A 21,575-nucleotide genomic window follows, 5' to 3' on the forward strand; every position below is an offset into this window, starting at 1 on the left:
GACCGGAGCCTCTGCAAGGTGACTTGCCTAATATCCCAGAGCTAATCAGTCGGGGAATCAGAATTTGAATCCAGGTCAGTCTGTTCAAAGCGTCTGTTTTCAACCCGCAAACCCAGTAGAGGGCCTTCCTGTGAGGTGTGAGATGCTGCAGGCAGATGCTCCCCTCCGCCGACCTGCAGACAGGGTTGCCCTTGTCTTCTGCTCAGGCCACCCCCTTTCTGGAATTAGCAAGTAGCTGCTCTTCCCAGTACTGGTGGTTATTTTCAGAAGTGTGAAATAAGTGTAAAGCAGGATAGTTTCAGTAAAAATATCTCCCCGCTTATACACCAAAGTGGGACCAAAGTCATATGTGGTTAGTTTCTGCAAAGATCAATCCAGTTCTCATCTGACAGCCCATCTGGAAGGCTCACAGGGTCCTGGATGGATGAGAGGCTGAGCTTCAGGGGGCTGGGCTCCTACTCATCCCAGAGCACAGAGGAGTCAGCCCTAGATTTAAAGTGTAAAGGCCTGAATTCAAATCCAGCCTGAGGATCCTAAGCCTGTGAGCAAGTTAGTCTTGTCATTTAACCTTCCATGAGGAGCTGCAGGGGTTAGTGATACAGTATCCATGAAAGTGCCCAATGCTGGTACTCTAGTCAAGCTTTGGAACATACCAGCAGCCCTATTCCTCCCCCATAATGATTTCTGAGAATTACCATATTTTAAGATGAACCATGTATTTAAGAGTATATGGAATTGTCACAGAAAAGTCGAAACAGCAGCAGACTCTAGAAAATGTGTGGGCTTCAGAATGTACTCCTTCCCATCCCCTGGCCCCTCCATTGTGTTATCATACTTTTGCCATGATAACACTTTCTTTTCCTTTGGCTTCTTATTCCTTTGGTGAGCATTTACCGATTGCCAGATCTGTGCCAGGCCCAGTACAAGAGCAGGAGCTTGCAGGAGAGACATCCTGCTTGCCAGCACAGAGCCTTTCAGCAGAGCCCAGAAAACTACAGGCCTGGGTCTCTTTCCCATCAGAAGCCAGAGAACATTTGTTCTCTTCTGAGACTCTCCCCGTGTCCTGGTTCTACCTTGGAGATTCCATCTAAGGAACGTGGGCCCCCCTCACCACACCGGCTGCCGAGGCTGGGCCCAAGAGATCGCTGGGGGATTGTGCAAGTCTCTTGGCCCGGCTTCAGCTCACCGTGCCTTTTCCCCCACTTACGGTCTTAGCCAAGGGAAGCCTGGGCCTGGCTCTGAGGCCCCAGATGGAGCGGCTCCCTCCCGGAAGGACTTACCCGATGGCTTGTCTGTGGAGGACGGGAGGCTGGTGAGGGTGGGCATAGTGGGCAGAGGGGGAGGCAGCACCTTCAGGTTCTGATCGCTCTGGATCTCGTTGGTAGAGATCTGATTGATGATGCGGTTGTAGGGCGGCGGCTGGTAGACCCGGGGCGGGGTGGCCGGGGGCGGCTGGGGCACGGGCCTGGCCGCCGGCACCCGCTGGCAGTGCTCCTCGAGCTGCGCGATGATCTCGGACTGGTTGTGGGCCAGCGTGGCCAGGTGCTGGTACTTGTGCTCCAGGTCCTTGTACTTGCTGGCCAGCTGCAGCATGTCGGCCGTCTGATTGAGAATCCGGTTCTCCAGCTGAGAGAGCTCCAGCGCGTTGTCCCGCTTGCGGATGATCTCGTGCAGGAGCTGCATGTAGAGCTGCGTGACCCGCGAGTTCATGTTGCGGCTCTCCTTGCGCAGCAGCTTCACCTCGCTCACGATGCCGCCGTCCACCTCCACCAGCTGCTGCAGCGTCTCGATCTGCCGCTTCTGCTTTAGCAGCTCGCTGTTGAGCAGCTCCAGCTCCTGCTTGTGCACCCGGTTCTCCAGGAGCACCTCGGGCTCCTTGGAGTTGACGCAGATGGCGCCCGTGACCCGCTGCTGGGGCACGATGAAGGTATAGGTGCACTTGTCCGAAGACTCGCCGGCCCGCTTGTACCTGTTCAGGTAAATGAACTCGCTGGGTGAGCCCTCCTCGGCACCCTCAAAGCCTTCCTTCTGGCCGGCAGCTGCTCCCACGGCAGCCAGCAGTCCCAGCCACCAGTATGTCACGCACAGCGGCCTCATGGTCCTTGCAAAATGGTGGTTCCTCTTGGCGAACAGAGCCTATGAAAACCTGAAAGTAAACAGAAGGGAGATTCAGTAACGGTGTTGTCACTGCCAGCGGCCTGTGCCATAAATGAGCTCAGCCTCCTCGCCAGGCAGATCTTTCCAAAAATGCAGCTTCAGGAGGGAGCCCTTCTGGAAGCCGCAGAAGGAGACAGGCAGGCTTCAGCAGAGATAAAGAGGAAACGGGAGGGGACCAGGGCATCTGAAGGCAGGAGGCCACAGCCCTGCCACTCCCGGAGCCAGCCCCAAAGCCCAGCCCCCTCGCCGAGCTCCTGGCCCAGGCCTGAGACCCGCATGAGGGCAGCTCAAAGCTGAGGCAGGGAGACAGAGGAAGGCTTGTCTGGTCTCCCTTCTCTGCCTCACGCACCCCCCCCTCCCCCCCCCGCCGCCCAGACCATAATGTCTCCTCGTTCTACAGGTTTATAACCCCCGGGCTTTCCCAGTGTAGCACCTGTCACAGTCGTGGTGCAGAGGGGGTCTGTGTGACCTCCGCTAGTGGACTCCACACTCCATGAGGGCAGGCGCTATGGCTGATTCCATCCTGTGTCCGCAGGATGCTACAGTAAGCAGGCTTTCAGCAAATATTTGTTGAACGCTTGAATCACTAGACACAGTATGGAATGTGTTCAGTTGGTAGTGGACAGTGTCAACAGGAGGATATGTCCAGCCACATGGCTTTGGTCTGTGTGTTAGAGACAAGCTAGAGAGCCCAAACAGGAACAAACAACTGAGCTCTTCTATCCAAATATTTGCAGTAGCCAGTAACTGCAAGGTCGTGGCCACTGCAATGTGATTAAAGCCGGCCGAAGCGGAAAACAGACTTGTGTCTCTGGATTTGTTTCAGTTGTGCTCTTGGACCGTTCGTTCCTTCACCAGATATCCATCAAACATCTGTGGGTGCCAGGCAGCATGCTGGCTGCTGGACGTACAGCCGCAAACAGGCCAGAGCCAGCCCTGCCCTCACAGGGCTTACACACCATGGCACAGCCCCTAAGAGCCACGGAGCAGCAGTAACATATGCTGTGAAAGGGTAGAGCAGGGAACTGACCTAATCGGACGATTCAAGAAAGTTTCCCTGAGAAAGTGACCTTTACACTGACCCCTTGAGGGATGAGCAGGAGTTAGCCGGGCCAAGAGGGAGGGGACGGACGTACACAGATCCCTCCTCTCGCCTACTCAAGGACATCGCTCCGGCATTTCTCCCCCATCTCTCCTGCATGATCACATTTTTCCTATAATCATGCTGTTATTTCTCTCGACTTAAAGAAAGTCAGTCCTCTCTTGATCTCACATTCCCCCCTTCCAGCTACTGTTCTGTTTCTATGCTCCCCCTTTTAGCAAAACCCTCGGAAGGTTTGTGTGTACTCAGTTTCCAGAAAGTCCCTCTCTTCCTGTTCTCTCTTGAGCCCACTCCCGTCGGGCCTGGCCCCTCCCCTCCACTCCAAGTGCTCTGGACAGGATCACCAGTGGCCTCACTTGCCAGGCCAAATGGCCTGTTCTTGGTCCTCATTAGTACTTTCCTCTCCACACTGGGCGTTGTGGTCAATCACTCCCTCCTTAGACTTCCTTTCCTAGAGATCACCCTTTCCTCCCTTCTCACTGGCTGCCCTTTCTGTCTCCTTTGCTGGTTCTTCCTCCTGTTCCTGTCCTGGGGGACCCAGAGCTCAGTCTTCAGACCTCTTGTTTACCTCAGTGATCTCATCCAGTCTTGTGGCTTTCAGGCGCTGCGAACTCCCACAATTATTTCTCCAGCCCGGACCTCCCCCTTTGACTCCAGACACATATATCCAACTGCCCCTTTGACATTTCCACTCAACTATCTACTAGGCATCTCAAACTTAACTTATCCAGAAGTGAACTGGTGTCCTCACACCTCCATCCCAGCATGTTCACCCCAGGTTCTCTGCTCTTCCAGTTGCTCAGGCCAACAACCTTGAAGTCACCCTTGACTCCTCTCTTTCTTTCATACCCCACATCTGATTCACCTCCGAATTGTAATAGCAATATCCTGGACATATTCTCAAAATCCTGCTGCTGCTCCCCACCTCCTGCACCCTGATGCAACGCACCTTCACCTCACCTGGACCCAGCTGCTGCTGGACCTGCTCCTGCCCTTTGTCCTCAACCCAGCAGCCAGAGTGATCCTTCTTTAAAAAGTCCAATCCTCTACTCAGAATCCTGCGGGAGCCCCTCATCTTGGAGAAAAAGCTTAGAAGGCGCTTTTGGCTCTCCTGGACTTGGCCTCCCTCCATCCCTGGCCTCATCTCTGACTCCCTTCATCCCTCTGCTTATGCCGCTGCAGCCACTCCAGCCTCCTGGGCAGTCCTTATGCTCACTAAGCACTCTTGTGACTCAGGACCTTCGTACACTGTTCCCTGTCTGGAACACTCTTACCCCCTTAACTTATCACTCAGTCAGTCCCTCACCTCTTTAAGGTCTTTGCTGAGATATCACCTTCCCAGTGAGGCCCACCCTAATTATTTAAAATTGTGACCTCCCCACCTAGTCAGCAGATGTAGAATGTTTCCTCACCCCACCCCATGAATGGAATCGCCACAAGGGCAGAGGGTTGTCTCCTCCATTTGCAATGCCAAGCACGTGGCCTGGAATATGCAGGCACTCGATCAGTATTTCTGGCCTGAATGAAAAGGCACACCTGCCAACAGAGCTGCCACACAGTTGGGAGGGCTCCAGAGAGGCAGGGCCAGGGGAGCCTGTGCGGGTGATTGCCCGAGGGGGCGCCAGATGTACGGGAGGGGGCTTTTTCTTTTCTCTTTTCTTTTCTTTTCTTTTCTTTTCTTTTCTTTTCTTTTTTTCTTTTCTTTTTCTTTTCCTTTCCTTTCCTCTCTTTTTCTTCCTTTCTCTTTTTCTTTCCTCCTTTCTTTCTTCCTTCCTTCCCTCCTTCCTTCCTTTCTTTTTTTTTTTTAAGATTTTATTTATTTATTTGAGAGAGAGAGAGAGACAGAGCATGAGCAGGGGGAGGGGCACAGGGAGAAGCAGACTCCCTGCCAAGCAGGAAGCCTGATGTGGGGCTTGATGCCAGGACCCTGGGATCATGACCTGAACTGAAGGCAGACGCCTAACCAACTGAGCCACCCAGGCACCCCAGAGGCCATTTCTTACACTTACCAATAACATCCATAGAATCTATTTACCGAGTACCCACTGTGTACCTGCCCCTGCACAAAACATTTGCAGGCATTTCTACTTTGATGTATCCCCCCAAAGTAGATACTGTTAAGATTCTGTTGTCCTTTCCATTTTATAGATGTGGTAACTGAGACTCAGAGAGGCTAAGTGAATTGCCTAAGATCACACAGCTGGAAGGTGGCAGAACCAGGAATAATTGGAGGGGTCAGGAGAGCTTCCCTCATCTGATCTCATGTATTCCAGCCTTCAGACTCTTACTAACTGCATAGAAATGTTCTTTTTTTTATATATTAATTTTTTATTATGTTATGTTAGTCACCATACAGTACATCCCTAGTTTTTGATGCAATGTTCCATGATTCATTACTTGCGTAGAACACCCAGTGCACCATGCAATACGTGCCCTCCTTACTACCCATCACCAGTCTATCCCATTCCCCCACCCCCCTCCCCTCTGAAGCCCTCAGTTTGTTTCCCAGAGTCCATAGTCTCTCATGGTTCAAATGTTCTAAATCTGGACTTTCGTACAAAAAATGGATTAGTATGATCACTTGCTGACTCCACGTTAGTTTATGCTAAAATCAGCATGACACAGAAGCTGAGGGTTTGGTCTTCCCCCAGCTCCTCTGGGGCTTCTCTGGTGAGCAGCCTAGGTTCAGGCTCCACCTTGTACCCCAGCTGGGGGGCTGTGACCAAACAGACCCTGGGCTCCCCAGAGCCACTCAGAGCTGTTTTCTGCTCAAATGAGGAAGCCTAAGCGTGGTTGCATGGCCAGCTCAGGCGTTGCGACCGGGGAGAGAAAGGTGTTAGGCAGCCTTTGGTCTGGGTTGGGCTTCAAGGTAGGGCAGCAGTGACGTGAGTGGAAACCGGGCTGAGTTTGTAAGTGTTTGCCTCGTTTCCAAAGCGCTCTGGCTGCTCCTGCACCAGCCCGTGGCCACGCCTGGCCCAGAACAATGGGGAGGAGCAGCACCGCAGGCTGGGGCGGGCAGCCCTTGCCTTCCCACCGGCCGCTCACCTGAGGCAGCTGGTGGCAAACACTTCGCTGTGCTCCCGGTGCTGGTGCTGATGCTGGTGCGGGCCTCTGCCTTGGCCGAGAAACTGCCAGGGGCCTAGGGAGGCAACCTGGCTCCAGAAAAAGGTTGGCTTCCAAACCTTCCCAGGCCTCGACACCTGGCAGGATGGCACTGTTTATCATCGAATCCCCACCCCCCCCACGTGGGCTCTCGAGCTTCCTGAGCAAAGCCTGTGCCCTTGGACTTGGGATCCTGAAGGCTGAGCCTCTTCTGTGAAACGGGGCGATCCAACCCACCTTGCACGCTACTTAAGGGCCATAGAAATGCTTCCCAAACTAGAGATGGTAGTAACAGGATAGCAGCATGGTGGCGGACAGCAAAGCCGGACCCAGTGAGGAGCCTGACCACGCCCCCCTGGGGAGAGACCGCGATTAATGCTCCTCCCGTTTCTCAGAGGAGAAACTTGTGCGGGTCACAGAGCTGGGCCCCGAGCAGGAGGTCTGGCTGGCCTCACCCTTTAGGCCCAGCCCTAAAGCTGCCCTCTGGTTAGACTGGGTCCCGGATGCCCTGCTGTCCCAGGATCTTACGCGGCGCTGGGCGGGAGTGGGAGCCAAGAGACGGGAAGACGCAGTGCAGGGACGTGCTGTCTTAAAAGAGCATTTCTTGAGATTGTTCAATTAAAAAGAGCACCAAACTTGATAATTAACACTCAGGTTTTCAGGTTCACAAGGCCCTCTGCACGCGCATTATCTCATTTAATCATCCCAACATTCAGAGCTAGCTAGTTGTGTCGTGCTGTTTTGTGGGTGAGGGAATTGCAGCTCCAGGGGGTGTCCGGTATCTCGCTCAAGATGACGTTGCTAGCGGTGCCACCAGTTGTGCGGCTCACAATTCTGGGTCTTCCTGTTACTTTTCCGTGGGGTCTGGGCTTGGCGGGAGTGACTTGGGGCCAAGCGGGTTACACAAGGAAGGGAAGGAACAGGGCCCCGTGCTGGGTGCCTGACACTGTCGCAGGTAGTCTAGACAGGTGGTTGTCCCCCACTTGTAAATGGGGACACTGAATCCCAGACAGGTGCTGACCCAGCTGAGAGCTCAGGTCAGCCTGACACCAAGGGCTGGACTCTGCACTGTCCTTGGCTTTGGAGTCATTTGTTTTCCTTAAAGATTCTAACCCCCTTTTCGGTTTTCTGCTACTTTGGCAGTTCTTAATGGGCAGTAATGAGTTTGTTTACTTTTGCTCTTTTGATATTTATTCAACTAATTGCACCCCAAGAGAAATAACCCTCCCCAGCATGCCAGCCATCTTAGGCCTGGAGAAGAACTCCATCACAATCAAAGCTGTGCTCCTCAGTTTCTTCCTCTGACCAACAAAGAAAAGCAACTCCAACTGTTTTCCTTGGCTTCGAAATGAAAATAAAAACGATTCTTGAAATTGCTTTTCCACATTGTATTGTGAGGAGTTTCCATTATGTACGGGTTTCCCTCCCCACAAGTGGAGCTGGTGTGACCAAGCCACGTGATGGCCCCTGCACACTGGGAGGCGGCCTCCCCTGGGCTTGGGTCCCACCCAGCCTCCGGTGGACAGCCCCGAGCGTCCCTGCTTGGCCTGGTGAAGTGGGGCCACACACCGTGTGTCCACGTCCCACTCGGCACCATGGCATTGCAGCCCAGGCGTGGGGCCACTTTGTGGGAAGAACCGTTTTTCATAAGTTGGAGCTCTGTGTCATGCCCTGTAGTAGAAGCTGGTGGCCCGGGGGTTAGGACTGAGGAAAGTTCAAACACTCAGGATGATAACTACAGTCAGTTGTCACTATGACTCAAACACTTTATATACATGATCTTACTTAATACTGCCAACAACCTCAGGAGGGAAGCCCTGTTATTTCAGGGCTGCCATGCATGGTGGCCCAAGTCGTACACTATGCAACTCTAGGGAGCACAACTCACATTCAACAGTGTTTGTAGTTTGGTATATTTATTTTACAGCCATTTTCTAATTCCCACAAAGATGCTTTTAAGACTAACAGCAGGGCTGACAATTATCCCCATTTGCAGGTGAGGGAACTATTGAGATTCTAAGACCATGAGTCATTTTGCCCACAGTCACTGAATTACTAAGTAGCAGAGCCAATAACAGAACCCCAAAATATACCATGCTGACTATATAGAAAGAAAAGTGCTGGAATGACAGGACACTCAAAAGAGATTGCTGTCTGACCCCCAAAGGCAAGGGAAGAAAGAGAGCTCCTGGGATCCTCAGTACTGCTGACCCCAGGGAAACCTCTGGGTTCAAGCCAGCTCTCACTGTGTCACCCATCCAGGCTATAGTCCCATGTGAGGAGCTCGCAGAACCCACCCCTGCCTCTTTCACCAGCCCTGCCCCACCATTCTGTGATCACAGAAGGCCGAGGATGAGCCCAGACCAGAGGCCCTGCAGGAGGCCTGGGAAGTGGGCCCCTGCCAAGGCAGTGCAGGAATCTGGAACTGCCACCTGGCCCTGAGTGTGCCTGGCTGGCCCCTGGTGTCTGGCTTTGGGGAAGCCAGGAACTTGAGCTCTGCTTGAGTGAGTCTGATAGGCCTGAGCACAAATCGTGATTGTTAAGGCAACATCAGGACCGAGAAGAAAAAATAAAGACTTCAAAGCTGACAGCTTTTCCTACTAAAGCTGTTTGAGGTGTATGGTGTACCAGAGAGGTGGTTCCCAAACGAATTGGTAATCCAGGATGTGGGAGGGACCCAGATAAAGGAAAATTCCAGAAGAAAGGGCCCCGGAGGACCCAGCTGACCATATGACCAAAAGCATAGATAACAACAGCCCTTGTTTGTTTGTGGTAAACTCACCGTGTGCCTGGTGTGTAAGTGCCTTTCTTATTGGCACTTACAGTCCTGTGCATAAGGTTGGCCCCAGCTGGGGCCTGTTATCTTACGTAATTATTAATAGCACCCCCTCTTACTTTTGTTTCAAAAGTGTCCCGATTGGGTACCAAATTATATGGTCCCTTTACACCTAAGGAGAAAAGTATTACTATCTGCATTTTGCAGGAGAATACACCCAGGCCCAGAGGGGTCAGGCCACTTGTCTGAGGTCCCTTGGAATCAATATCGGAGGATTCCGCTGTCAGCTGCAATGCCCATGCCCTCACTTCCACCAAGATCATCCCTCCAACCAGCATGAACAAAGAAAAGGTGCCTGTCTGTTTGCTTCCCAGCCAGCGTGATTCATGGCAGATTGCTTCTTAGTCACTGTTGACCGAATCAGTAGAAATGGCTTTCAGGTCGGTACAAGGGGGAGTTTTGTTGGATGTTAGAAACAGCTTCTTGATTATCCAAGTGGCAAGACCCCAAAATGGGCATCTAGGATGAGCAGTGATGTCCTCACCTTAGAAAACCTGAAGGAACTGTGCCTCGCTTGTCCTAGGTGATTCACCACTAGCCTGGGGGCCAGGGAGGGAACAGCCACATCTCCAACTGCCATCCCCTCCCAGCCTAGGATCCTGTGATTCATTCCCCACCAGAAGGCCATGTGGGCACCCAAGGAGTCTGGAGCCAGTTCCCAGACCCTGCCAGCTCAGCTCTCATAAGACCTTCAAATAAACCATTTGTTCGTCCATCCGGCCTTCCATCCCCTAGCCTTCCCCACCAGCCAGTCATCGTGCATTGTGACAGCCCGGGTCCAGCCGTGTCATGCGTGATGAGAACAGAGGCAGGAGCCATACAGGCAGGTAGTGTGGGATCGGACTGATGTGCCTGGAAGAGGAGCAGTGGGGAGTTGAATCTGCCTGATGCCCCGGGCTCTGGTGCTCCTGCCCCTGGGGAGCTGCTGGCTCCAGGGGAGGGCTGACTGAGTTCATGGAGGAGGCGGGTTGTGGTCATACTGTGAGATCATAGGGCAAGACGGGATGTGGTTAGGCAGTGGGTTGCTGGTTGCCTTTGCCAGGGGGACAAGGATGCTGCTGTTACTTTTTCATGGTGCGTTATTTGGGAACCATTTTGAGATTCCCCCAAAGCCTGCTCACTGAGCCCTCTGTGCCAGGAGCCCTGGCCAGCAGAGCCGAGGCGGGGAAAGTCTGCAGAAGCCATGTCAGAGCCCGGCTTCTGAGTTGGCTGCTACGTTTCCAGCAATGCCTGGTGTGCTCTGGAGCCTTGGGACTAGGGGAACCTCAGATGAGAGGGAGAAGCCGGGGACTGGGCAGACAGTACTGCCCCACAGTGGCTTCCTGGGGACTCTGGACCTTGCCTGGAACTGCTCTTCTAGGCCAGGCCAAGTGGTTGGCACCTAAGGCCACCTCGGCCTGTTGGCATGGGCTCCTCCCTTGAGCACCGGGACAAGCACATTTTGTGCCTACCGCTCAGATCCCAGTAACTCTGTGAGGTCGGGCCTATGGTTATTTTCATCTCACAGAACAGGAGACAGAGGTAGGGATGAAGTCACTTGCCCAGGGCCACAGAGCTACCAAGTGGTGAGGCCAGGCCTGGAACCAAGTTTGTCTGCCCCAGAGCCAGGTTTCTTACCCACACAGTCCTAACTGGCCCCGCTGCCTTGGACACTCGCTCCCCTGCTCTCCACAGTGCAGGCGGCTCCAGGCCCATCTTTCTACAGCTTCCAGCTGGTCGGATTGGTGTCCTGCTTTAAAAGAGAGCCTCTGTGCTCACGCTCACGCTTCCTGCCTCTGCACACACTCTTCTTTCTGCTGCAGCACCTTCCCCCATGTCTGGCCTGATGCACGTGCCTGTCTCCCTCTCTCAGTTGACCTCCCCAGTCCACTTCCCTGTGAAGCCACCGTCCACGGCGGTGGCCCCTCTCTCCTCTCCTCCACCCCCAGGAGTAGCTGTGGCTGCTTCCTGCACCCATCACAGCACCTCAGACACAGCTCATCTGGTTGTGTACCCCCAGACTGTGAGCTTCTTAAAAGTGGGGTCAGGGTCATTTCTCCTCTGAATACCCAATAGCCAGGACGGCACTTAGATTCATGGATAGGACTTCAAGGATTTCATTCATTGAATGTATTTCCCTAGCACTTCCCCTGTTCCAGCCACTGTGCTGGGGCTGGAGATAGAGCAGAGGCGGGGTGGGTCCCTGCTCTTAAGGGGCCCACGGTAGTGGGCAGGACAGAGAGCAGGGGGGATGGTGATCAGTACCCTGGCAGGGTGGCTCAGGGGGCTGGAGGGGCAGCCAGTCCAGCTGGGGTGAGGATTGGGTGGTGTGGCATAAGGTGGGAGTAGAGACACCCCAAAGGGGCCTTGGCTGGACGACACAGAGGGGAATTGTGTGGCACCATGGGACTGAGAGACTTGTTTGTCTGGGTCTGAGGCTTCCTTCCTTCCTTCCTTCCTTCCTTCCTTCCTTCCATCCATCCATCCATCCATCCACCCTCCATTCCACACATCCCTTCTCTGCCAGCACTGAGTATTGGAGGTCCAGCAGTGACTAAGAGATACCACCTTTCCCTCATGGAGGTTGGACTGGGGCCACCTCAGGCAGCACTTTGGTCATTCCTGGAACCGAGCTGTTCCTCGGGTGCTTCTTAGAGATAAGGACAGATTTCCTTCTAGGCTTCCCCCACCTTTTAGAGAGAGAGACAGAGAAAGTGGGGCAGAGGGAAAGAGAATTCCAAGCAGTTTCCACACCCAGCGCAGAGCCTGACTCAGGGCTCGATCCCATGACCCTGAGATCACGACCCGAGCTGGAACTAAGAGTCAGATGCCCAACCAACTGAGCCACCCAGGCACCCCCTTTCTGGGCTTTTCTTAGGGATCTTGTGTCCGCCTTTCTGGAAGACTAGGCAGCAGGACGAGGCCGAGGCTCTGGGGCTGCTGGCCCCAAGATGGGCTGGTTGGTTTCGCCTGAGAATAGACCTAACACAATAGCTCAATTGTGAGAGGCCTGACCCCCCCCCAACATGTGAACATTTCTGTGATCAGAATGTGTCTTATAATTGGTTTACACGTGTAACAGGACATTGTAACGTTTTAACTGCCACCCCCCACCCCAGGCTGTTATTAAATCAGTCATATGGTTTACAGTTGATATGAGGGAAGACAGTTTTGTTATTGAAACTACCCTTGGCATGAGGTTCTGATGTGACCTATCTATCACCACAAACTCCCAGTTGCCAGAGGCTGAATAACCCTTCTATTTGGGATATTTTATATAAATTCACAGAAAAGAATGCTATTCAATGAATTGATTCATTCTTGAGATTTCCCCAGTATGTCTATCCAGGATGGCAGTGGGCTGGGGTAGGGGGAGTCCAGATCTGGGTTTGAATCCTTGCTTTTTGACCCACTACTGGAGGGACATTGACGAGGTACTGTAACCTCCAAGCCTCAGTTTCCTCCTCCGTAAAATGGGGACAGCACCACCCATTTGGTGCCACGTGCCCCCTCTTTGCAGGTCTCTCGCTGTTGTACCTTTATGTGATTGTTAGATTCACCTTCTGCTTCCTTCCACGGGGCCCTGGGCCCTACTAGCAGAGCCCCTCTGCATCTGACTGCTGTCAGTTGAGACCATTTCAGGTGAAATGGGCTGTGATTCAGAGAGGCCAGAAGCTGGATGTGCCTGCCTTGGGTGGGCTGCTGTTTGTTCTAAGGTAGCTACCGGTTGCTGTCCCCCTGATGTCTTCTCGGGATTGCTTGAGTGTGGCCTAGTGCAGACCGTGAGGACGTGCACTCCGATTCTGCAGCCCGTGGACTCTCCAAGTAGGGATGTCGGAAACCCATGCATGGTATCTCACACACATAGACGAATGTTTACCGAGGCTGCACCCCACTGAGCTGGTGCCAGTGTCCCATGGTTCTGTGTAGCCGTGCTGGGGCTCATCTGTAAGAGGGGTAGATAATGCCTGTTCTGTCTCAGAGAGAGGCTTCTTTGACAAGCGAGTGATGTATCAAAGTCAGGTAAGCACGTGGTTTTCAGGTGGCGTGGTATAAGCATTCTGGAGGACAGTAACCAGAACAGACTTGGCTGCTGGGGGACCCCATGACAGGGTCAGGAGAAGAGAAGTCAGGATTCCTTGAACAGGGCAGTGGAGTGAGGTGGGGAAAGGCATAGACTTTGGACCTTGGCTGTCCAGGGTTCAAGGCCCACATAATCACCAGCTGTGTTACCTTGGGCAAGTTACTTAACCTCTCTGAGCCTTAGATATCTCATCTGAAAAATGGGATGCTAAAACTAGAATGTACCTCCTAGGGTTGCGTTGAGGACGAAATGAGATAATGCATATGCCTTACTTACCTCAGCCGGTACTTAATAGATCATTGTGGGATGGAGGGGTGGATGGGGAAACGGCTTAGTTGCTCTGCCCATGAACTTAGAGCAATACCATGCAGTCCCCTCCTGGGCCATGTGTTTCACACATTTTGTCTGTTCTACCACGACTGCCTTTATTGAGTAGCAATTGGTCTAATTTTTGTTAGCCAGACCCGTGAAGTCAGTCAGAGCCTGTGTTCAGACAGGGCTGCCCAGAGAGCACAGTGAGCCACTGTGGTTCCAGCCTAGAGCTGGGAAACCTGCAGGTTCTGCGGCCCCAGAGGCCTGTGCTAGAGATGCACATATCTAATGTCAGCTTTTCAAAATGCTCTCCAGAGTTCAGGGAATCCAGTGTGACCTCTGAGCCCACAGGAGAGAAGCTACTGTCCTAAGATGCACCAGCCTCGGCCTCCATATGGTCCAGGTGGTGATGGAGATAGAGTTTGGGGGAGGAGTCCTTGCGTCCTCCTCTGCGATCCTAGGATAGGCCTGGCATTGGTCTCCCTGCACACAGAGGTGGCTCCCTTTCCTCACCTACTACAGTTCTGGCAGGAGCCCGACAGACGAGTAGCCCCCATGTGGGTGGTAAGGTTGGTATCAGATATATGCAGGGTCCCTTGTCGGTGCACGCACCCTGCCTTAGTGTGGACTTCAAGGACCTGGGCATGCTGCAATTCACTGCAGACGTAAAGCCCCCCTCAGCTCCTGGGAAGACCCCAACCCCATGCGGGTGGCAGTAGAGGCCTCCATGCTGGCTCGCCTGGTGGGTTTTTCTGACAGGTTGTCCAGCACAGAGAGAATCTGGGTCCCTGCTCTTCCTGGGTCTCTGCGATTCTGATTGTTATGGGCCCTGATACTCAGTGACTAACGTTTTCGGAGGGTTTGCCACACAGCAGACACTATGCGAAGGCCTTCCCGGGCATGATCCCATGTGCTCCTCCTAGAAAGCAGTAGAATGTGGCTCAGAGGGCTGGGTTCAAGTCCTGGTGCTGGCGCTTATTAACCCATGGGCTTGGACACATCCCTGAACCTCCGTACCTCAGCTTCCTACGTACAAGGGGGAGAATGGGGCTGAGCAGTAGTACCTGTGTTGTCGGGTGGCTGTGAGGACCCCTCGAGCTGGTAAGCGTCTGGCTCAGGGTCCGTGCAGTGTGTTAGCTGTTACTGAGAGATGGGTGGTGTCATCATCCCATTTCGCAGAAAAGGAAACAGGTTTCGAGAGGCTGAGTGTTCTGCCGGAGTCCCGTGGCTCCTGAGTAGAAGAGCTAGGATTTGAACCCAGCTCACGAGCACTACCTTACTCTGCCTCAATGTGGGAAAATACATGCGGGGAGCATTCGGCCAGCTTCGGAAGTGGCATTCTCGGCTTTCCTCAGAGCCCTGGTGAAAGGAGATCCTTTTCTAAGTAACCGAACTGGCCTCTGGGAGCTCTCACAATCCCACAGCAGAAGCAATAGCTGACCCGTGACACACATATCACAGAAGGAGAAGGGAGGGATCAGTGAAGAATTTCTGTTTGGAAATGTTATCTAATGCTGAGTGCTTTCAAGGGACTCGGAATGTGGAGCCGGCGCTGTACCCCCTGCTGGGGTGCCGGGGAAGCTTGGTCCTCAGCTCTTTCCCTGCCACATACAGCCTGCTGGAGACCTGGGCTACCGTCAGGGGCTGGGCGGGATCAGGCGTCTGTGGACATGCAGGGAAAGCCGGGGCAGCACTTTGCCCTGAGCCACAGTGACAGAAATCTCTGGTTGATGTGTCCCTTCCAGCTCTGGACCCCTTGGGTCTTCCCCTCCCCAGCTGAGCGGTGAGCAGAGGCTGCTGGGCTCCAGGGAACTTTCTGAACAAGGGCTCCCGGCTCTGGCAACACAGTGTTTGCTTTTGCTTTTGCCTCGGCATAGTCTCTAGGCAGGGTGCATGGGAACCCAAAACTTAAAAACGACTTCCCATGTCCTTGGGCTACCCCCGTCCCCCTAAGCACACACCTACACACAGGCACGCGCTCACGCACGCACCCCAGCTGCCGGGCCGTGCCCGGGAGCCGCCTGCCTTCACCCCAAAGGCTCTTTGTCTGCGGCAGAGTGGGGCTTACAGATGAAGCTCTCGAAGCCCCAGCCCGTGGTCTCATGCCCCCAGAACGCCACCCTCGGCCCAGGTGTCCACAGGTACCCCAGCAGAAGCCTTGTTTGGCTCCAAACAAAAGCAAGAGTGACCCCCTCTGGGGTCCAGCTGCACACACCCCCAGCTGGAGGGGTCAGGGTTCTTGAACCCCCAGGCATGGGGCCAGCTGCTGCCTCTTGCCCCCTTGTCCCTTGGTGCCACAGAGCTGGCCCCTTACCTCTTCACTCCTGCTTGACTCCCCGGGGCAGCTCCTCACATGCTTTACCCCAGCCGTCAGCAGGGCAGCCTGTCCATGGCCTCCAGGAGGGGTCCCCGAGTCGCAGGCTGGACTGGCCGCCGAGCAGCCCTGCCTCACTGGTCTCTGCTTGCTCTGCTGTGCTCCACAGCCGGGCTTGGGCCGGGGGTGGGGCGGGGGCTGGCCAGGGGTCCTGCCGGGGCTGCTTACAACCTGCCTCCTTTCCCAGCAGGGGCCAGCGTCTGCCTCAGTGCCATGCTCTGCAGGTCCGGGACTCGGGAAGCACTGCTCAGGGCTCCGGGCCCATCCTCAGGCCATCTGCAGCAGCCTCATTTGAACTCCCCACTCCTTTGTGGAGCCTTTACATGCTGCCGGAGGAAACTGTGAGCACAGCCTGACCCTGGTTGGCTGCAGGCACTTCTCTCCACCCACCAGTGCAAGAGGATCCCCCAGGCCCCAGAAAGGCTCCGGGCCTCCCCTCAGCCCCAGACAGAGGCGGGCCGCCCGGTGATGTCACACTAGCTCCGGCCCCAGCTGGCCCAGCCCCTCCCGCCCCAGCCCGCTTTGGCGGCCCTCACTGGCCCGGCCCCTCCTTCCCTGGCACGAGCAGCCTGGCCAGCTCTACTCCCTGGCCCGCCCGCCCCTAGCGTGCTCTGCCGAGGCAGAGAGCTTCCTCTCTAACTCAGGTAATGGGTTTAGATCTGCTCTAGCCACACAGGCAGCAGGGAGCAGGTCCTCCCCCTGGATGGCTCCCTCAGCCCTGCACTGCCGCACAGAGCCCCAGCCGAGCAGGCAGGGCAGCCCCGCACAGATGGCTTCTCCCCATGGGTGCCCTTCGTAGAGGCCTCACTCTCACCTCTAAACCCCGGGGAGGGAACCCAAGGCTGTCTGCACAGAAGCCGGCAGGATCTTTGCTGACAGATGGTGGGAGGCGGTGGCCTAAGACACTGGACATACCACAGGCTGTTGGTGGGGGTATGCACGGGAGAAATGCCCGCCACTTCCCACCTAGAGGCCTTGAATAGGTCACTTCATGGTTCTGGCATCCCTTTCGTGCATCGGTAAATGAGCTAAGACCAGTGATCTACCTTCATGGATTCCGTGGTGTCACGCAGGAAAGGGCTTGGTGCAAGGCAAAGGCACCTCCGTGGGCTGGACTCAGCGCTCAGGAGGTGGGCAGGCCGGGGACCACACTCCCAGAATCTCTGTGGTGACCTCCAGACCTTCGAGGAGCACACTTGGTGAGAGGCCCTAGCGCAGAGTCTGTCACTGAGGTGGACCTCGTGAGTGTTCACAGAGTCAGAGCAGAAAGGAGAAGACAGCTCTGGAGCCCCACAGAGTGAGCAATCCCACAGACGTGTCAGCACCGCAGACAGAGGAGGGAGGCCAGCGGGTACTGGGAAGGGAGCAGCTGGGCACAGGTTTGTGTCTCTGCCTGGGCAACAGCGGTGTGAAATACTGGTGGTGACTCTTCTTTCCTCTTTAAAAGAGTTTAGTGATGGTGGTGGTGGTGGTAATGACATTCGGGTACAGATCGGGAGAGAAACTTCAGTGGCGTTGTCCCTACCCTCAGGCATAGCATACCGTGTTGCTGGTTCCTGGGCAGGCAGGTCCACTGTGGTCCTCTCCTCCTCAGGATTGCCGCTCCGGTCTTTGCAGGGAGCAAACTTTGCTTCTTGCCTCAGCTCCTCCCAGCCTGCTCAGACTCGCTCCCTTTTCCATCTGTCAGTCCCCTTCCTTTTTAGAAGGTCAGTCTTCACCAGAAGACCATGGTAGCTTACAGGCGACAACATTAGCCAGATGGTTGGGTTGGACAGATACGCTCCCCACAACTACCGTGGGGGTGAAGGTGCCCACCCACTCTGGAGGGTCCCTGTGCGTGGTCTGCACAGAAGCCATGGGAGGCTGGAGACTCAAGATCAGCAGAAGCACACAGAATGGAGCTGGATCCTTCTTGAGCAGCACCCTTGGCAGCCTGGAGGGTGGCATACTTCCTTCTTTCCCCCTTCCTCCTCTCTCGTGCTGTCTCGCTTCTCCAGGATGTGTTTATTGGGAACTTGCTCTGAGTTGGCACCAAAAGCCTAAGCTGCTCTCCTCATAGAGCTTGCAGTTGGGAGGGGAGACAGACAAACACATGAGAAGTGCTGGGTACTAAGCGGGTATCTAAGCAGGAGGCTGGATTATGCCTGGCAGTCGGGGCAGGCTCCCTGAGGCATGTGGTGTTTCAGCCGAAACCCAAAGGATAGGTAAGAATTAGCAGGTGTGATTGGGAGAGGCAATGGTCTGGGTAGGAACAACGGTGCATAAGGACCGTGTGGCAGATTGCTTTTTTGCAGATGGCCCCAACAGTATCTCCTAGTCCAACACGAGATCTTGATACTCCTCTCACTGAGAGGCAGGGTCTCTGTCCCCTCCCTTTGAATCTGGGTGGATTTGTGACTTAACTTCTAACCAGTAGAATGCAGTGGAAATGACACGACCTGATATCCAAGGCTGGGTGAGAACGGGCAGTGCAGCTTCTGCCTTGCTCACTGGGACACTCTCTTTTGGAACCCTGAGCCACACTAGACCCGGAGAAGTCCAGCTACCTGCGAGCTGCCATGCAGAGGCCAGGTGTAGCGTAGGTGCCAGCTGACAGCAAGCACCCACCCCCAGACGTGTGAGGAAAGACGCCTCTCGATTCCGGCCATGGCCCCAGGCATCGGGAGCAGAGATGAGCCACTGTACCGTCCCGTCGCTGAATCCCTGACCCACAGAATCCACGGGGGTAAGAAAGTGGTTGTTGAGGCTCCCGAGTTTGGATGGTAATTCGTTACGCAGCAGTAATAGCTGGAGCAATTATAGGGAGTTCTTCCCAGGAGTGCATTTGTCTGAGGAGAGACGGGAAGCACGGCAGAAGACAAGGCCTTTTCAGAGGTGGGACTTGATCCAAGGACAGTGGGAAGCCACTGAAGTGTTTCGAGCAACTTGCCTTTATTTCTGAAAGGCCCCATTAGTTGTTGAATAGAGACCGAGTTGGCGGGAACCATAGACAAGGCATCTGGAGCTGGTGGGCGATGGTTGCAGCCGTCCTGGTGAGAGAGGCAAGTGGAGGTGATGGGACTCACTGGGTCAGGGGGAGTTTCCAGGACCCACCCTCCCTTGGGAACAGGTGCAGCCCAAGTCCCCGATTACTAGAGCAAATTTGCTTTCACAATTCAAAGTTCCTAGGATCCCATCAAGTGGGAGAGGAAACCTGAGTGGCCTCTCCCTGTCCATGTCTGCACATCCCTCGCCCCTGAGGTGGCCTTGGGCAGTCAAGGATGCTGCTGGAGAGCTGTGCAGTCAAATCCTGGTTCTGCCACTCAGTAGCTCTAAGCCTCACTGTGCTCATCTGTAAAATGGAGAGGTTACAAGGACTTACCTCATAGGGCTGTTGAGAAAAATAAATAAGATGCGACACACTAAGTGTAACGCACACTGGCTAGTACACGGTACGTACTCAGTGTTGGCTATGGTCATTCCCATCGCCTCCTTCCTTGGGCTGTGCGTTCCTGGAGCCCTGGAGCAGGTGTGGGCGTGGGCCACACAGAGCTCCCCTTCTGTGCAGCCCAGTCCAGCGGAGTGAATAATTGAGTGACTGGGCTGGGGAGGATGAAGAGCTGTGGCTCAGAGTCTAACAGACCTGGGCTCAGATCCCAGCTCTGCCACTAACCTGGGCAATGTTTTTATTCTCCCGCAAACTTTGTTTTCTCATTAAAAAAAAAAAAAAAAAAAAAGGACTGCTGCTACTCGTTCTTCAGGGTTCAAGAGGACTGAGTGATAGGGTGCCCCGGAAGCACAAGCCTGGCATTAAGCGTCCAGTGGTTGCTCTGGAAACGGGGCTGTGGCTCTTCCCTGCTCCCAAACACCTCTCCACTCTTGCTCGGCAGCCTCCTCACTTCAGCTTGGAATCCCCGTGACCTCCTTGGGGAACACCATTCCCACATTTCCAGCTGCCCATTGGACCAAAGTGGCATGTGACTACAGCACATGAGGAGAAGGGAATCTCCCTTTGTTTTTTTACATTTTTTTATCAGGATGTTTTTCATCCTGTGTGAGGTTTACATGGTGGCAGAAGACAATCTTAATTACGTCCCACAATTTGTTTAAATGATTGCATGTGCTTTCATGTCTTACCACCTTTCTGACAGGTTTTTCTTCTGTCGGGAATGCTGGGCTGTTCTACTAGGTACTGTGTACGGCAGAAGTGCGTGTGCAGTGTGTGTTATAAAAGGGGTTGCTTGGGAGGGGCCTTCCCTGTGTCTTGCAAACTCAGCATCTCACCAGCATTTCAAGCCTCACAGATCCCAAATTGATGTGGTTTTTTCCCCCTCCTTCAGCAGTTTTTAAATGCCTTTCAGTTGTCTTCTGGCTACATTGTTTCTGATGTGAAGTCAGCTCGCGTCCTTATTACTGCTCCCGTGTACATAGTGAGTCTCTTCTCCTCTGATATCTTTTAAGATGTCTCTTTATCTTTGGTTTTTAGCAGTTTGACTCTGGTGTGAATAGATGTGGGTTTCTTTGCACTGATTCTGTGTGGAGTTTGCTGAGCTTCTTGGATCTTTGAGTTGATGTGTCTCATTAAATTTGGGGTTGTGTGAGGCAATATGGGGCCATTATTTCTTCTAATATTTCTTCAGTACAATTCTTTCCTCCCTCCCCTTGTGGAACTCCATTTATACATTTGGTGTTGTCCCACAGGTCAGTGAAGCTCCCTCCCTCTTCCCCTCCCTCTTCCCCTCCCTCTTCCCCTCCCTCTTCCCCTCCCTCCCTCCTTTCCTTCCTTCCTTCCTTCCTTCCTTCCTTCTGTCCTTCCTTCCGTCCTTCCTTCCGTCCTTTCTTCTGTCTTCCTTCCTTCCTTCCTTCCTTCCTTCCTTCCTTCCTTCCTTCCTTCCTTCCGTCCTTTCTTCTGTCTTCCTTCCTTCCTTCCTTCCTTCCTTCTGTCCTTCCTTCCGTCCTTCCTTCCGTCCTTTCTTCTGTCTTCCTTCCTTCCTTCCTTCCTTCCTTCTGTCCTTCCTTCCGTCCTTCCTTCCGTCCTTTCTTCTGTCTTCCTTCCTTCCTTCCTTCCTTCCTTCTGTCCTTCCTTCCGTCCTTCCTTCCGTCCTTTCTTCTGTCTTCCTTCCTTCCTTCCTTCCTTCCTTCTGTCCTTCCTTCCGTCCTTCCTTCCGTCCTTTCTTCTGTTCTCCCTTCCTTTCCCTTCCTTCCGTCCTTCCTTCCGTCCTTTCTTCTCTGTCTTCCTTCCTTCCTTCCTTCCTTCCTTCCTCCCCTCCTCCCCTCCTTCTTCCTTCCTTCCTTCCTTCCTCCCTCCCTTCTTCCTTCCTTCCTTCCTTCCTTCCTTCCTTCCTTCCTTCCTTCCTTCCATCTTCCTTCCTTCCTTCCTCCCTCCCTCCCTTCTTCCTTCCTTCCTTCCTTCCTTCCTTCCTTCCTTCCTTCCTTCTGTCCTTCCTTCTTCCTTCCTTCCTTCCTCCTTCCTTCCTTCCTTCCTTCCTTCCTTCCTTCCTTCCTTCCTTCCATCTTCCTTCCTTCCTTCCTTCCTTCCTTCCTTCCTTCCTTCCTTCCTTCTGTCCTTCCTTCTTCCTTCCTTCCTTCCTTCCTTCCTTCCTTCCTTCCTTCCTTCCTTCCTTCCGTCTTCCTTCCTTCCTTCCTTCCT

General features: G+C 53.9%; 2 protein-coding genes across 8 annotated transcripts in view; one reads left to right on the plus strand and one right to left on the minus strand.

The window, feature by feature from the left end:
• Positions 1-16,316, minus strand: part of ANGPTL2 (angiopoietin like 2) — a 35,433-nt gene extending 19,117 nt beyond the window's left edge. Inside the window, exons 1-2 of one of the 3 annotated variants that reach the window (XM_040631915.1) lie at positions 16,118-16,316; positions 1,281-2,146 (exon numbers count right to left, since the gene is read on the minus strand). In XM_040631915.1, coding sequence (XP_040487849.1) covers positions 1,281-2,097 — 817 coding nt within the window. In that variant the 5' untranslated portion in view covers positions 2,098-2,146; positions 16,118-16,316. Of the gene's footprint in view, positions 1-1,280; positions 2,147-14,636; positions 14,932-15,886 lie in introns of those variants that run through there. The other 2 variants (XM_008698749.2, XM_040631914.1) reach the window with 2 other exon arrangements.
• The window catches only part of RALGPS1 (Ral GEF with PH domain and SH3 binding motif 1), a 252,288-nt gene that overhangs the window by 132,305 nt on the left and 98,408 nt on the right, over positions 1-21,575 (plus strand). The window lies entirely within an intron of this gene.

This window comes from Ursus maritimus, unplaced genomic scaffold, assembly GCF_017311325.1.
Source record: "Ursus maritimus isolate PB19 unplaced genomic scaffold, ASM1731132v1 scaffold_17, whole genome shotgun sequence".
In the NCBI taxonomy this organism is placed as follows: domain Eukaryota; kingdom Metazoa; phylum Chordata; class Mammalia; order Carnivora; family Ursidae; genus Ursus; species Ursus maritimus.